This window comes from Aquarana catesbeiana, linkage group LG12, assembly GCF_042186555.1.
Source record: "Aquarana catesbeiana isolate 2022-GZ linkage group LG12, ASM4218655v1, whole genome shotgun sequence".
Classification (NCBI taxonomy): Eukaryota; Metazoa; Chordata; class Amphibia; order Anura; family Ranidae; genus Aquarana; species Aquarana catesbeiana.
The window spans coordinates 83529927-83546155 of NC_133335.1; the positions used below are offsets into that span (position 1 = coordinate 83529927).

Genomic DNA, 16229 nt, shown 5'->3' on the forward strand with positions numbered 1-16229 from the left:
CTGTACTCCAATGGCCTCCACAGTCACCAGATCTCATCCAATAGAGCACCTTTGGGATGTGGTGGAACAGGAAATTGGCATCATGGATGTGCAGCCGACAAATCTACAGCGACTGCGTGATGCTATCATGTCACTACGGACCAAAATCTCTGAGGAATGTTTCCAACACTTTGTTGAATCTATGCCATGAAGAATTAAGGCATATCTGAAGGCAAAAGGGGGTCCAACCCGATACTAGCAAGGTGTACCTAATAAAGTATTCCAGATATATTGAATGCAGGGTTCTGGGTTTAGTAACACTTTAAAAAGGAGGAGAATGTCAGGCGTCTTAGGACCTTCTTGTTTGCCCCTCTCCATCAGCACTAGGGTCACACTAGGTGTATGAGGGAGAAGAGAAACATTGGACTAACAGTCAAAACCATTGTATAAAGGTATATTTGCTTTGTCAGAATAATTTGCCTCTGATGTTGGGTGTCCTATGTGTGTGGATGGTGCTGCATTATGTACAATTATTAGTTTAGTTGTTTTACATTTTAGAATGGGGTTCCTTGAGATTGTGCATAATTTAAAGGCTGCCTTGACTAAAAAAAAAGGTTGAAAATTGAAATGACAGATTGGACCCAAATCCAGACTGGTGCAAGTGTCAAAAGATGTCACTCTAAGGACAGGGGGCATACCTTCATTGTGAGGAGGGCTTCTGGGCAGGCTTGGTTCAGGGCTTGTGATACCTACAGTATCCTTAAAGGAGAGAACATTCTCAATAGGAACTGTAAGGTGTTTCCATAGGATGAATCCCAGCAAATAGCTTAGGAGGAGTGTATACTCTTGCAGGGCTAGTTCACACCACAATCCCTGTGTTAAGTGTTGATTCCCACCGATGCATTTACACATTTACATTTTTAATGCAGGTGTAATACATTCCAGTGATTTGTTTTTCTTTACTAAGGATGTCTGCTCTTAACCACTTGCTGATCGAAATACGTATATATACGGTGCAGTTTGCAAGTGTTATGGCTGAAGCTATCTTTTTCTTCAGCCGGTGGCTGTCTTTCTTATGAAAGCGCTCCGAGTGGCTCAAGAACCGATGGAGAGCTTTCAGAAGCAGCAGGAGGGAACACCCCCCCCCCCCCCCCGACGCTTGCTGGTGCTTCTCAGGCTTATCGTTCCCAAGAAACGATCTGGCGGTGTGGCTGGCTGGCCACAGAGGTGATAAAAGACTAGATTGTCTGATCCCCTCTATGCCCTTGGAGGATCGGAGCGACGTCATGATGTCACTTCCAGTTCAGGGTGGAAGTAGATTATTTTTTATTTTTTTAACCTTTTGCCTTTAAAAAGGTACAGGAGGGATTTGGGTTCTCTTTAACCCCAGATGTCTCCATAAAGAGGACCTGTCATTCTTATTTCTATTACAAGCGAACGCATACGCAAGTCACACACGCATATGTTAACGGTGTTCGCACGTGAGGTATTGCTGTGAAAGTTAGAGCGAGAGCAATAATTCTAGTGCTAGACCTCCTCAAACTCAAAACAGGTAACCTGTAAAAAAATGTAAAACGTCACCTATGGAGATTTTCAAGTACCGTAGTTTGTCACTATTCCATTCTATTTATCTATTATCATATCTATTTACATGGCGAAACATCATATTTCATATTCTACAAATAAATTGGGGTATATACTGTGTTTTAAAGCACATTTGGAATCAATTAAATAATCAATTCCTCCCAACACACATGTATCAATATCTCCAAAGCCGCTACTATAGCAAATGAAATAACTCACACATATGCTTGAACAAAAGGCAAACATATAAGAAAAAGACCTTCTTTGACACTCCATGCGTATGAGGTGTCAAATAATTTGCACGAACCAATTATTATACACTTAACGGGATTTTTTCTTACCAAAGACATGTAGCAGAGTACATTTTATTGTTTTTTTCCCGAATTTCTGCTCTTTTTTTGCTTATATCGCAAAAAATAAAAACGGAGCCGTGAATAAATACCACCAAAAGAAAGCTCTATTTGTGCGAACTAAATGATAAAAACTTAATTTGGGTACAGGGTAGCATGACTGCGCAATTGTCAGTTAAAGCGAGCGCTGAAAGCTGAAAATTGGCCTGGGAAGGGAAGGAGGCGAAAGTGCCCGGTATTGATGTGGTTAAAATTATCTTAACAGCATCACGCTATGTGAGTGTCTATTTTATGGTGACGAGTTGATATAGTGTAGATGAAGGGTTTGACCTTCAACAGACCGCGAGATAAAGAGATATGATCGTATAAGGCTCGGCTTTTGCTGTGGTCTGGTAAGTTGTTACCCATTGGGGGGGGTTATCACAAGGTGTGGTAATGGGAACAATCTTTTGCCATTCAACCCAGATTGTGAACAGATTCACAGCTTTCATACTCATGGAGTGTCAAAGCAGGACTTTTTTATATCTTGTGTTTTGTTTTGTATCCAGACCGACTCACGCCGATATATGTCGGCACTTTGAACAGGAATATCGTTGTTATGGCAGCAGCTAGCTACCATAAGCCCGGTATCTTTTTCAGTGAGCGATCCAGTTTCAGATAAAAGTGCTCTCTGCGGCGGATTCACCGCAAGTTCACTTTTATCGGCAGCGGGAGAGGCCCCACCCCTCCCGCTGCGCTCAGGTGCCTTCCGCCGCTTACTGGTGCCGTCGGAAGCGGCGGAGGCGATCAGATCCTCTCCCTGGCTTGGTATGGAGATGAGTGATAGGAAGATGGCCCTCACCCGTCCATACCATTGTAGAGCAGAAGCGACGGTAAAATGTCACTTCCGCCCATAGCTCTTAAAGAGACATTTTTTTTTTTTTAAATGACATTTAATTTTATTTTTTTTTTATTGCAATTTAGTGTAAATATGAGAGCTGAGGTCTTTTTGACCCCAGATCTCATATTTAAGAGGTCCTGTCATGCTTTTTTTCTGTTACAAGGGATGTTTACATTCCTTGTCATAGGAATAAAAGTGACACCATTTTTTTTTAAAAGAACAGTGTAAAAATAAAAATAAAAAAGGTAAAATAAATAAGAAATAAAAAATGTTTTTTTTAAACGCACCCCACCCCTTTCTAGCAATACACACCAAACTGAGCAAGTGCAGAGTGCCTCCAAAGGCTCTGTCTTATCAGGAGATGGATTGGGGACAGTTGAAGAAGGGGAGGATCATAAAAGACAGGATCAAACAGCCCTTTTACACAACATAGAGGATTAACACAGTGAGTATAACAAGCACGCTTTACTGCATATACAGACTGATTTTACTGTTGTGAGTTTAGTAACACTTTAAGGATTGAGTACTACTAGAGAGGGAGAACTTCTAACCTTTGACCAACTGAAAAACAGACATGACATCCCCAATTCATACTACTTTAATTTCCCACCAACCCTGTCATGCATTTCAGATCCAATTTCGTGATCTGGGGATAGAGACTCTGCCTTCTGCTCTCGAAAGTCTATTGTCAGATGAGGGTCTTTCCAAAACTTTGTCTGTGGCTTACAGGGAGTTATTTAAAAAAACACCACCCGTGGTTGCAAAATGTAAGGATAAATGGATTTCTGAGGTACCTGAAATTCAGGGGGAGGACTGGGACAACATGTGGGAACAGCCTTTCAAGCATCTTGTCTCAGCTAGGGATAACCTAATCCAGTTTACATTTCTGCACAGGATCTACTATACACCTGCTAGGTTGGCTAATATCTACCCCACAGCCTTGGCGGAGTGCTGGCGGCTAATGCTGACCATATTTTTTAGACCTGTCATAAAATTCAGGACTTCTGGTCAGAACTCCTCACAATCCCTATCCCTATGTCAGTTAGGGTTTGCCTCTTAGGCCTGGTGGATGGAAGTGTTACCTTCCAGGGCACATAGAACGTTGCTTAATATTTTATTGTTTTATGCTAGAAAGGCTATTCTTTTACATTGGAAGAAGTCTGCTGCTCCCAGACTGTCCTTTTGGAAGGGCTTAGTTAATTCTATGGTGCCATTCTATAGAGCAACATATGTCTCTTGAGGGTGTGAAAAGAAATGTCATAAAGTCTGGCAAACCTGGTCATCTACCTCTTCTACTGTGGGGAAGGTATTTTCAGTTTAAGAAACGGGGGACCCCCCCCCCCTTTTTTTTTTTATTTTCTGTCATTTATAATTGTACTCCTGTGTAAGTCCAGGTATCAACTTTACTCCTCCTATAGACAAAGTTATACGGTCTCATTTTACTCCTCCTATAGACAAAGTTATACGATCTCATTTTACTCCTCCTATAGACAAAGTTATACGGTCTCATTTTACTCCTCCTATAGACAAAGTTATACGGTCTCATTTTACTCCTCCTATAGACAAAGTTATACGGTCTCATTTTACTCCTCCTATAGACAAAGTTATACGATCTCATTTTACTCCTCCTATAGACATAAAGTTACGGTATACGGTCTCATTTTCCTTCCACTTGTCCTAAATGTTTAACCGAAAAAGATTGTAAAGTTATCACATTCACTATAATAATTTGGTACACTGTATATCCTGTCTTTCATGCCTCATGGGTTTGTCTGGATGATCTGGTGCTTGGGAAGGCCTTGTATTAAGTTACATTAGTTGGTCTCTGTTAGTTGGTAATGTGCTGTGAGTGTTTGTGCGTGGCCGTTTTGATGGCGTGGGTCTTGCAACAGCGCTGCTATGTTATGTCACTTTATTCAAAACTTTAATAAAAAGAATAAAAAAAAAAAAAAAAAAAAAAAAAAAAGGGTTCAGCATTAATCTGTGTGTGTTCCTAGTGCCCATAGGTGTTTGTTTAGGCTGTGTGTACCGCCATAGCTTGTACCTCATAAAATGCACGAGAAGGAAAATCCTCTTCAGTTTCCACTACAAAATCAGGTTCTCAATACTTCCCTCCATAATGTCCTCAAGTAAAGAGGTGTCTGTCTCTGATTCCTGTACAGGGTCAGAGGGAATACAGGATGTGAAGTGCTTTTGGCCTCTGGAAACCAAAGATTCTAGAAGTGTCAAAAGTTTGCCAAAGAATTCAGTACTCACAGTAATGCCTCAGTGGGTTACTCATGGTACTGGAGTTTAGAATGGATGAGGTTTTGCATGCCACTATAAGCCAGGCACTGACCATGTTCCTATGGCTGCTTCGTTTTCAGAAGGAATGCATCATCTGGGAGTATGACGCAATACTATGTCTATGCTGAAGATCAAAAAACTCAAAATTTAGATTAGGGGCGGTGAGCTGGTCTCACTGCATCCACCCCCCCTTTTTTTTCTTCTTCTCTTTTTTCCTTTGTCTTACCTTTTCATTCTTCTTCTGGGGCGGTCATGAAAACCGCGGTCCTAGTCCTTACTATCTTCCTATTATGAAAATATAAAAATGTTTTGGAAATGTGCAGGGCGATTCAGAGTAACATCCTACACCATGCTTTGATGTAAGCGGTTGCCGATGCCCCATGAGACAGCTACCGTGGTTGTACTAGCTTAGTTGTGATGTACTGTTATACTTTTTGACAAGGTGTATTCCTTTTGTGATATATTCACTGCTCTATGTTCATTTTCCAGACTGCAAAATAAAGAATAATAAAAAAATAAAAAAAATAAGAGACAAAATGGCGGGGGGTTACCAAAATAAAGTGGCTAACTCCTAGGGTGGATTTGATTTAAATCATAATTTTTAAAGAGCAACTGTCATCTCTGTCCCACAACGGCTCCTCCTCTGACCCGCTGTTGACTCACCGACAGTCCCATTCACTTTAATGGGACGGCTGATGATGCGGCAGTGACACAACAAGGTGAGGGACGTGGCGGCAGCAGGTGAGTGGATGTCCGCTAACAGGCGCTGCCATGATGGGTCTCAAATGACAGGTGCTCTTTAAATGTAGGGACTCATTCTTGCTGGTAGTTAGAATCTTTAATATCTGCAAACAAAATGAAGGTCACCTATTTAGAATAATAAGCTGTCAGGTTAGTAAAACAGCGATATCCGAACCAATTCAATCATACAGTTTGTAGTGTACATAGGTTTGCAAAACAATGGGATAAAGGAATATTCCTGAACTTTGGTTTATCTCATGGTTACTGTGAAATTGTGTGAATGCATCAATGTAGTGCATGTTATCTCAGCTTGCAGAGCTTGGATTCATTGAATGAGTTTACCAAAAATGTAAATATTGCAGAATATACAGCCTCATACTACATAACTAAGCTCCATTTCATGCTGAATAAACTAAATTATTAATGTATCTTAAATAGAAAACTATATTTGGATAGATTTTTACTCCAAAAGCATTTTATTAAGATAAATTTGATAAAAATATAATAAAATATAAAATAATATATAAAAAAAATCGTATTTTCTTGATTTTTTTTACAAAAATTATTGATTTATATCCACCATGCTAACTCCCAAATCCTCTGCTTAAAAAAAAAAAAAACACATAGTGTGTTCCACACTGTGTATTGTGATACTAAAAGTCAGGAACTGGTGTTCACATACAGGAAAATCTTGTCTTACCTCATCAAAGACACTGTTCCTAATAGAGGTCCAGGCTTCAACCATCACAAAAGACATACCTCCAAAGGGGTCTGGGAACCACAGACATGTACCATGGCCCTGGACCTGTATAGCACCTTACAGCTAACCACGTGCCAAGGTGAGTGCCTAAAGCACACATTACAGGCTGGCCCCACGTAGTGGTGTCCGAGTACAGTACCCAAGGTACAAAATTATGTTAACAGATCTGTAAACTGCTAGATAGCCAAAGGCTATAGGCAATCAGATCTTGACAGAAGCTTCAGAGAAATATGGAATAGTTTAAAAAAAAAAAAAAAAAACTTCTCCAGAGAACAGGTACTTCACTTTACACCACTAGCAAAAAAACAGAGTCTCACAGAGTGGGTGGGGGTTATACGAATATACTTTAAGGCAAACTGTGGCCCTTTGGTCGACTTTATCCGGTCCTTGTGGTACTGTCCCCCCCCCCGACACCAACAATGGAGCCTTATTTCTACCACTGACACCAACGATAACGCACTATTCCTCCCACTGACACCAATGGGGAACTACTCCTCTTACCAATGATGGGGCATTATTCCTCCCGCTGACACCAATTATGGGGCATTATTCCTCCCACTGACACCAACAGTAGGGCATTATTCCTTCCACTGATACCAAGTATAGGGCACTATTTTTCCTGCTGACACAATCAATGTGGCACTATTCCTCCCACTGATTAGACACTATTTCTTCCACTGATGGTGCTCCTTTTCTCCCGCTAACACCATCAATGGGGCACTATTCCTCCCACTGACACCAATGGGGAACTACTCCTCTTACTGATACCATTGATGGGGCACTATTCCCCCCACTGACACCAATGATGGGGCACTATTCCCCCCATCGACACTAATGATGGGGCACTATTCCTCCCACGACACCAATGATGGGGCACTATTCCTCCCACCGACACCAATGATGGGGCACTATTCCTCCCACCGACACCAATGATGGGGCACTATTCCTCCTGGTGACACCATCCATGGGGCACTATTCCTCACACTAATACCAGTGACTGGACACTATTCCTCCCACTGATACCAATGATGGAGCACTATTCCTCCCACTGATACCAATGATGGAGCACTATTCCTCCCACTGATACCAATAAAGAAGCATTATTCTTCCCACTGACACCATAGATGGGGCACTATTCTTTCCACTGATATCATTTTCTACTCCCACTGGCCACAGTCTGGCCCCCCTAAAGTCCAAAGGGCAGTAAACCAGTCCTTTGTTTAGAAAGTTTGGAGACCCCTGCTTTAAAGCAACCCTAACAAGTTTTTTTTTCTGTATCTGTGTCTAGCAAGTCTGTGCCCATGTACCTGAAGGTAGCTTGCATATAACCCATGGTCTATGAATACAAGTGCTATGTCCTGTACTGTATGATGGGGCACACTATTTCGTCTATTTCCAATACAGACATACACAAATCTGATGCGCCTTCTACTTTAATGGGCTGTAATTCCTGATTTATAAAATGATCATGTACAGATGGGTAGCATGGAACAGAATTAGGAAGAAAGCTGAATAGCTTTTACTATAGATATAAAAAGAAGAAGCAGACTGCACAGAATGACAAGAAGCCTCATCCAGGAAGTTACAGTGGATGTGGTTTGTGAAATTCTGCAAAAGGCTTTTAGCTGTGAACCATAAAAGAGATAGATAAAGGAAACAGGAATAGAGGTGTAACTGGCAATACATTCTTCAGGTGACCAATTGTTGCATGTACAAACATCACGCTTCAATGCAAACTTTACTTTATACTTAAAGAAAACAGAATGGCTTAGATGACAAAGCAGGCACTGTAGTCTTTTTTTTTTTTTTTTTTTTTTAATCAATGTCTTTCTTAACAATAAACTGATTGATTGCTTCTCTTGCTCACCTTTAGTATGTCCCCTCGTTTGAAGCTTAGCTCATCATCAGCTGTGGCTTTAAAGTCATATTTAGCTATGGCTTCCATGGTTACCGCAGCGTCGTTGACCTGCGGGGGGGCCTTCGAAACAGAAAGGCGGGACCCCTCCGCTGCCCAACCTCCTCAATGTCACGTAGCGCAGTTAACTAATGTCTTGATTGCCGCACCACACACGGCTGGTTGATGCTCCGAAGGTAAGACGACGGCGGAATCGCTTGCGGCCTTTATGAAAGAAGAAAAGAAAGAATGCCTTAATTACAGAATGCCACAAATGTTATATGTATTTAGGCAGTAATATATAATATGGAGTCAAGCTTAGCAAAGACATTTTTAATTTCAGCCCAGCCAAAGAGTTCATAACAGGTAACTGCATCAAACCAATAGTTACTGCAGATCTGAAAAGAAACGTACCATGCAATAACTGAAGACACCTCCATGAGCCTGCTTTGCTTTAAAGTGTATTTCTGGTATGTGCAGTAAACTTCTAAAGTTTGAGCTGATAACACCAAGTCTGCTGCATTTACATTCCAAGCAATATAGTCAGCTCTGTTCTCTGCTCCTGGACTACCAAACATCTCCCCTTCACAAATCTCTGGTTGCAATATAAAATGTCTCTGTTGCCTCTTCTGATCTCTGCCCCATTTTACATGGTCATACTGGTGAGCGAAGGATCCTTTTTAGGTTGGACAAAACCAAGAATGATGAAGTTCAAATGCAACTACAGCATTTTTCATAAAGTAACCAAAGAAGGCAACTGAATTTGCTTTGAATCTAGGAGCCAGCTAAAAAAGTTAGGAGCCAATTTTTTAAATCAGCTGCCCGGCGCCCAAAACTGCTTGTATGGGGCGTCAGGCAATAGGAATTGATCACGCCTGGTGCCAAAAAAGACAGAAAATTTTACTTTTTTTTAGTTTGATATAAAATTTAGCAAATAAGTATTTTTTTTTCCCTTCACTGATATACGCTGATAGGCTGCACTGGTGGGTATTGAAGGTGGTACTGATGGGCACTGGTAGGTATTGAAAGGCTGCACTGATGGGCACTGATGAGGTGGGCACTGATAGGCTGCACTCCCCATCCACTCACCGGCGGTAAGGGCGACAGATCAAGCCCGCAACCACAACTCCAGCACCCAGCTGTTAAACTGGGAAGGGGATGGGCAGTGAGAGCAAGCAAGGGCACACATCATCACAGCCCCGCCCACCAGAGGATGACGCCGGTTTGCACAAAGGAGCGTATATCCTGCTCCAGCAGGCCGCAAAGCCCCGGCCTCAATTACTGGTGTTCTGTCAAAATAGCCAATACATCAAGATCTCCAATTAGGTCACTTCCGGATACTGTAAACCATCATTAATTGGAGATTTCGATGACTTGCCATTTTCACACAACAGCAGGTAACTAGGAAAAAGTTGTCACCGCTGTTAGTAATGGGGGGGGGGGGGACTAATTATATCCGCTCATAATACCGTGTACCAGAGTGTATACAGTTGCCAGTGTTGTGTCAAAACAGCAAGTCTTCGCAATCTCTAATTACTGATGGTTTACAGTAACCGTTAGTGACGTAATTGGAGAATCGCTTGCGGCCTTTATGAAAGAAGGAAAGAAAGAATGCCTTAATTACAGTATGCCACAAATGTTATATGTATTTAGGCAGTAATATATAATATGGATTCAACTGGAGATCTTGATGAATTGCCTATTTTGACAGAACACCGGCCAGCCCGACATTTGTCCGCGCACCCACGGGAGGGGCACATGGGGGAAATCCAGACTGCTGCTTCAGTGTAGCCCAGGAGCCAGGACACAATTTCCGGTCACCATGGCGACCTGGCGCCTGGGATTTATTGAGCCCTGCTGTAAAGAGTTAGACCATTATAATACAGGATAGCAGGCTGTTGTCAGTATGTCAGGGCACCTTTAGGTCAGGTATCTGCGCTTTTTTTGACAAGTAATGCATTTATTATCATAATCATGGCCACAAGCTTTATCCCTGCCAGTGTGGAAGACTCCACATCTAAAACTTAGACCTCACGCACACGGGACGCTTGGCCATCTCTCCTAGAAGCATTTCCACCTGGAAGCAGCGTTTTGGCAGCAAAAACCCTTGATGCTTATAAAACGTGTGTAAGGCATTTAGGCGCACCATGTGCTTGAGCGTTAATTTATTGAATTGGCCTGAATAATAATTTATTCTGGCCACTGAAATGAATGAACGCTCAAGCGCTAAACGCGCCTAGCATCGCAATTACACACGACAATCGTTTTTCCTGCCAAAATGCTGCTGCTCCTGTATGCGCTGGCAGTCGGGTTTTTTTCTGCCTCTAAATTCCTATGCATGCTTGAACACATAGGCCAACATGCAGGGGTGATTAGGAGTTGGGGAGAAAAAATGTCCCTAAAAGCAGCATTAAAACCGACCAGTGTGCAACAGGCCTTAAATATAGACTGAATATAATAACTGCAGGCTTTCTGAACTGCAACTCAACCTGATCTGGTGATTAGCGTCTTATCAGGGTGTCTCCTAGCTAAGAAGGATGAAATCATAAAAAACAAAAAAAAAAAAAAAAAACAAAGCTCAGTTCTCTGGAAATGCAGCCGAATTACTTCCTCATCATTTCATGGTAAACTAAGAGCTGCAATTTTTCTCTACCTCTTAATTCACTTGGCAAGGTTCCTACAACATAATGACTAATACATTACTTCTCTTACAACATATATATAAAATATTAATCTGGTCTCTCCCCCTTCCCTTTGCCCCCTTATCCCTCATAAACATGCTAATGACATTTTTAAAAAAGCTCCATTTTAATCACAAGCCTTATTTTTGCTGTCTTCGCTGACATCACTCGCTGTGCTTCTCTATGCAATGCAGGCAGATCATGGTTGGTGGGAGGGGCCAGAAGGATGCTGTACATAGCTTCCTGAATATATCACAGCACCCTGCCTCACTACTCCACTCAAAAACCCTCGTCCCTAATCCAGGGAGTGGGCTGGGTGTTGGGAGGAGTTATGCAAATATCATAATGCCTTGATGGGTGGTTGTCAGTCTGGAGGAGTAGTCGTTCCTGGACTGTTTGTGGACTGTATTTGCATGCAGACCACCGTAATTTTCACCTGCCATGCTGAGAACTGAAATTAGCAGGACAAAGTCAGTAAGGCAGGGGAGGAAAGAGGTAGAGGACGCCTGATGTTAACCAGCCAGGAACTGAAGTAGGCTCCATCTGACTTGCTGAAGCTTCTAATGCACACTGTGCAGGCAAATCGGCAATATCAGTATAGGAAAGCAGGCTAAACAACTGTATAAGAATGAAGGTAGCGAGAGAGTAAAGCTTCAACCACTTTTCCAACAATGCCATTTGTCCTGTTTTTGCACATGTTTAAAATGCACGTTTTAGACATGAAGATTAAAAGTGATTGTAAGGATTTTTTCTTTTTTAATTAACAAACATCTCTATCCTTGCCTGCTCTGTGCAATGGACTTGCACAGAGCAGCCCTGAACCTCCTCTTCTTAGGTCCCTGTTGGTGCTCCTGGTTCCCCCTCTCTGTCTAGTGCCCCCACAGGGAGCCGCCTCCAGGATGGATATAAATCAATGATTTAAAATAAAAAATTAAAAAAAATTTTTTTTTTTTTTAAATTTAGATCAACTTTTTTGACTTTATCAAATTTATTTTCATAAAATGCTTTTAGAGTAAAAAATCAATCTAAAGATCGTTTTCTATTTAACCGGTTCCCGACCGGCTCCTGTAGATATATGTCGGCAGAATGGCACAGCTGCGCAAAGTAACGGACCTGTATGTTACTTTAAATTTGCCGCCGTGTGCGCGCACGCGTGCCTGCCGTGATCTCCGTGAGTCGGGTCGCGGGTCCCGCGGACTCGATCGCCGCGGACATACCCGCGATCGCCTCACGGAGAGGACGAACGGGGAGATGCCGTTGTAAACAGCATCTCCCCGTTCTGCCTAGTGACAAGTGTCACTGGATCTCTGCTCCGATGACAGCCCATGATCAGTGACGTCACATACACAGCCCATCCCCCCTACAGTTAGAATCACTCCCCTAGGACATACTTAACCCCTCCCCGCCCCCTAGTGGTTAACCCCTTCACTGCCAGTGTCATTTACACAGTAATCAGTGCATTTTTATAGCACTGATCACTGTATAAATGACAATGGTCCCAAAAATGTGTCAAAAATGTCCGACATGTCCGCCATAACGTCACAGTCACAATAAAAATCGCTGATCCCCGCCATTACTAGTAAAAAAAAAATTATTAATAAAAATGCCATAAAACTATCCCCTATTTTGTAAACGCTATAACTTTTGCACAAACCAATCAATAAACGCTTACTGCGATTTTTTTTTCTACCAAAAATATGTAGAAGAATACGTATCGGCCTAAACTGAGGGAAAAAAAGTTTTTTATATATATTTTTTGGGGATATTTATTATAGCAAAAAGTAAAAAATAATGCACTTTTTTCAAAATTGCTGCTCTTATTTTGTTTATAGCGCAAAAAATAAAAATTGCAGAGGTGATCAAATACCACCAAAAGAAAGCTCTATTTGTGGGAAAAAAAAGGACGTCAATTTTGTTTCGGAGCCACGTCGCACGACCGTGCAATTGTCAGTTAAAGCGACGCAGTGCCAAATCGCAAAAAGTGCTCTGGTCAGGAAGGGGGTAAATCCTTCCGGGACTGAAGTGGTTAAGATACATTAATAATTTAGTTTATTCAGCATGAAATGGAGCTTAGTTATGTAGCATGAGGCTGTATACAGTATTCTGCAATATTTACATTTTTGGTAAACTCATTCAATGAATCCAAGCTCTGCAATCTGAGATAACATGCATTGCATGGATACATTCACACAATTTCACTGTAACCATGAGATAAAACAAAGTTTAGGAATATTCCTTTATCCCATTTTTTTGCAAATCTTTGTACACTAAAAACTGTATCATTGAATCGGTTCTGATATCGCTGTTTTACTAACCTGACGGCTTATTATACTAAATTGGAAACTTTCATTTTGTTTGCAAACATTAAAGATTCTAATTACCAGCAAGCGCAAGTCCTTACACTTCAAGAGCACCTGTCATTTCAGATCCATCATGGCAGCACCTGTTAGCGGGCATCCACTCACCTGCTACCGCCATGTCACTCACCTTGTTGTGTCACTGCCGCATCACCAGCCATCCCATTAAAGTGAAAGGGACTGTCGGTGAGTCAACAGCGGGTCAGAGGAGGAGCCACTGCGGGACAGAGATGACAGTTGTTCTTTAAAAATTATGATTTAAATCAAGTCTTTATACTAGTGATTTAAAATCATGATTTAAAACAAATCCACCCTGTCCGCATCCCATGGGGGCACTCATGCATGCTCAGTCCTGAGCCCCACTGCTGCATCCAATGACACAGACAGCAGGACTGGACCCTTGCAACCCCCCCCCCCCCCCCCCCGCGCTCCCTCGTCACTGGCTGTGATTGACAGCACTGGGAGCCAATGATTCCCGGTGCCCCAGCGAGACACGGGAGTGAGGGGAGATAGAAGAGTTGGAGATGTGCACAGCGCTGGATCAAATGAGGGTTCAAGTAAGGGGCCAAAATCGACGCCTAAACAATTTTTACCTTAATGCAAGGAATGCCTTAAGGTCAAAAATGTTTAGGCTTTAGAACCACTTTAGTTAAACCCCCCAAATATGATATATTTTCAGAAAGCAAAAAACCCTGCAGAATAAAATGGCTGATAGTCAGCAGCTCTCTGCTTGGGAAGTTATGGGAACCAAGCCATCGGCGGTGTTAGATCGCTCGGTTTTCAGTAGAGGCTCTGGGGGACCGACGCTGCATCCACTTAGGTATGTATGATTCTTAAATAAAAAGAAAACCCATACTTCCCTTTTAACCACTTCCGGACCGCCGCACGCCAATGTATGTCCAAGCTAGCTGCCATAACCTCGGTGTCCCCGTTTTCGTGCGGCGGTCCTCTTTCTGATAAAAGTGGTCCCTGTGGCGGATTCGCCGCAAGATCACTTTTATCGGTGGCGGGAGAGGGCCCCTCCTCCCGCCGCGTTCCGGTGCCCTCTGCTGCTTACCGGAGCCTTCAGTAGCGGCGGAGGCGATCGTGTCCATCTCCCTCCTGTGCCTGGAGACGAGTGAGGCTAAGATGGCGCCCACTCGTCTCCATGACACTGCTGGGCGGAAGCGACGTCAAAATGTCACTTCCGCCCACGCCTCTTAAAGGCATATTTTTTTCAATGTCATTTTTTTAAATTACTTTTTTTTTTTTTTTTTTTTTTTTGTGGGATGGGATTTTATGGGATTCCAATGGGACGGGTGATCTGTCTATCAAAGTGCCTGGACAAGGGGGAGGGGCTGTATGTGACGGCGCACAGCGGGGAACACACAGCTATTGAAATGAAAGCTGTGATGTTCCCGGCGCTGTAATCAAACAGGCGGCGGCGGCTCTCCTCTCCCTTCACTGGCTGCAATGGGGACACTGGTTGCAATGAGGACAATGGCTGCAATGGGGACACTGACTGCAATACTGGGGACTTAGGCTGCGCTACTGGGGACACTGGCTGCGCTGCTGGGGACACTGGCTTGGCTGCAATGGGGACACTGGCTGCACTACTGGGGACACTGGCTGCACTACCGGGGACACTGGCTAAACCACCGGGGACACTGGCTAAACCACCGGGGACACTGGCTAAACCACCGGGGACACTGGCTAAACCACCGGGGACACTGGCTGGCTGCATCTGACGGGCACTGGTAAGGCTGCATTGATCTTTTGTATCATGTCCGCAGTCTCTGACTCTCTGACCATGTCCCCCAGTCTCTGACCATCTCCTGTACCATGTCCCCAGTCTCTGACCATCTCCTGTACCATGTCCCCAGTCTCTGACCATCTCCTGTACCATGTCCCCAGTCTCTGACCATCTCCTGTATAAAAATATTTTTAAAAACAGTCACTTTCGGTATCAGTGTTGTTTCAGTATCGGTTTCGGTATCAAGGAAGATTTATTTTCGGTATCAGCACCAAAAAACCCATTCGGTGCATCCCTAGTAAATATGAAATCTGAGGTCTTTTTGACCCCAGATCTCATATTTAAGAGGTCCTGTCATGCTTTTTTCTATTACAAGGGATGTTTACATTCCTTGTAATAGGAATAAAAGTGACACATTTTTCTTTATTTTTAAAACGGTGTAAAAATAAATAATAAAATGTAAAATAAATAAAAATTAAAAAAAAAATGTTTAAAAACCCCCCGTCCCGACGAGCTCACGCGCAGAAGCGAACGCATACGCGAGTATCGCCCGCATATGAAAACGGTGGTCAAACCACACATGTGAGGAATCGCCGCGACCGGTAGAGCAAGAGCAATAATTCTAGCCCTAGACCTCCTCTGTAATGCAAAACATGCAACCTGTAGAATTTTTTAAACGTCGCCTATGGAGATTTTTTAGGGTAAAAGTTTGACGCCATTAAATGAGCGGGCGCAATTTTGAAGCGTGACATGATGGGTATCAATTTACTTGGCGTAACATTATATTTCACAATATAAAAAAAAATTGGGCTAACTTTACTGTTGTCTTATTTTTTTATTCAAAAAAGTGAATTTTTTCCAAAAATACGCTTATAAGACCGCTGCGCAAATACGGTGCAAAAAAAAGTATTGCAATGACCGCCATTTTATTCTATAGGGTGTTAGAAAAAAAACATATATAATGTTTGGGGGTTCTAAGTAATTT

At 42.6% G+C, this 16229-nt stretch overlaps 1 protein-coding gene across 4 annotated transcripts in view; it reads right to left on the minus strand.

Moving 5' to 3' along the window:
- The window catches only part of GRB2 (growth factor receptor bound protein 2), a 117393-nt gene that overhangs the window by 31873 nt on the left and 69291 nt on the right, over positions 1-16229 (minus strand). For all 4 annotated transcript variants that reach the window (XM_073608155.1, XM_073608154.1, XM_073608153.1 and 1 more), the window contains exon 2: positions 8448-8699. In XM_073608155.1, coding sequence (XP_073464256.1) covers positions 8448-8525 — 78 coding nt within the window. In that variant the 5' untranslated portion in view covers positions 8526-8699. The remainder of the gene's footprint in view (positions 1-8447; positions 8700-16229) is intronic.